The following is a 1,178-nucleotide window of genomic DNA, read 5'->3' as shown; positions in this document are numbered from 1 at the left end:
GAGAGCGGCTCCTCGGCATGTGCATGCCAGGGCGTGCCTGCACGTCTGCACCCCCTCGGCAGCGCGTGCGGCGCACCTCACGCGCACGCACGAGAGGGCAGCGAGCAGCAGACGGAGAGCTGCCGGCGAAGGGCAGGGGCGAGTATCCGCAGCCCTCGCTCCCTCCCTCTGGCACGCTGACATCAGCTCCGCCGGCTCCTCCACGAGCGCGTCGTCGCGAAGCTGCCGCGCGGCTAGCAACACCGCCCCTCCGCCTCCTGCGGCTCCCTTCCGCCTACTCAAGAGGTATATATTCGTTTGAGTTTGCACTCTCAACGGAGTCCTTTGTGTGAGCTGGTAACAACAAGAAGACGATGTCGACGAGATCCAGGACCCAGGCCACCAACAGGAGAAAGAAGCCGTAGCCAAACTTGTAGTTGTTCTTCAGAGGAGGGCAAAGTGGGCCGTCACCCTTGTTGAACTCCGTCACCATAAGGCCCCAGGTGATGCCCAACGTTAAGAGGCCAACGACGTTGAGCGCCAGGCATACCCAGCGGAGCAAAGAGCAGCTGAACAGCATAATGACGCCCAAGACGAAGGCCGCGCAGTACACCATGATGGAGATGACAGCCAACGCCTCAGCCATGCGGAAACGATTGCGTCGGTTGTGGCACCGGTTCCACCTTGTGTCCGTCGAGTCGACGTACACGATGCTATCGCACATCACCTTATATCCCCATAAGGTCACGCACGGCCTTTTGTCAAAAATGTTCAAGTCACCACGAAACATGTCCAGCGGCGTACCGATCAGCACGGAAAGGAACGCGATGAGCTGGAGGATCGCGTAGACGAGAAAGTTGAACTTGCACCCCATCTTCGAAACCTCGCGCCGAAATGCTGAGAAAGGTGAAGCGGAGGTGCACAGCAGAGCGAACCACAGGGGAGTCGAGATGGCGCGACAGAGCTGGAGAGGAGGGCGGAGGGCGGAGGGCGGCGAATGGGAGAGAGCCAAGGAGAGCCTCTTGACAGCGTACACGCACGCACAAGTACACGCATATGCATATATATGCATGCATTGTTGTTGTCGCACGTGCACGTACGCGTTGTCGGTGTTCGTTCGTTTGTGCGCGTGCGTTGTGAGAGGGGGCAGACGGATGGGCGACGCGAGCAAAGAGTGAAAGGAGGCGAGGAGAGAGGGA

At 59.6% G+C, this 1,178-nt stretch overlaps 1 protein-coding gene across 1 annotated transcript; it reads right to left on the bottom strand.

Annotated features, from left to right (window-relative positions):
- Positions 1 to 274: 274 nt before the first annotated feature.
- Positions 275 to 853, bottom strand: LDBPK_044340 (uncharacterized protein; the record flags this gene model as incomplete). Its single annotated transcript, XM_003864546.1, has 1 exon — positions 275 to 853. The coding sequence occupies one exon, from the start codon at positions 851 to 853 to the stop codon at positions 275 to 277; it is 579 nt and encodes a 192-aa protein (XP_003864594.1).
- Positions 854 to 1,178: the final 325 nt, after the last annotated feature.

This window comes from Leishmania donovani, chromosome 34 (assembly GCF_000227135.1).
Source record: "Leishmania donovani BPK282A1 complete genome, chromosome 34".
Classification (NCBI taxonomy): domain Eukaryota; phylum Euglenozoa; class Kinetoplastea; order Trypanosomatida; family Trypanosomatidae; genus Leishmania; species Leishmania donovani.
The sequence above is the reverse complement of the archived record's forward strand: the minus strand, read 5'-3'. Positions and strand labels throughout refer to the sequence as shown.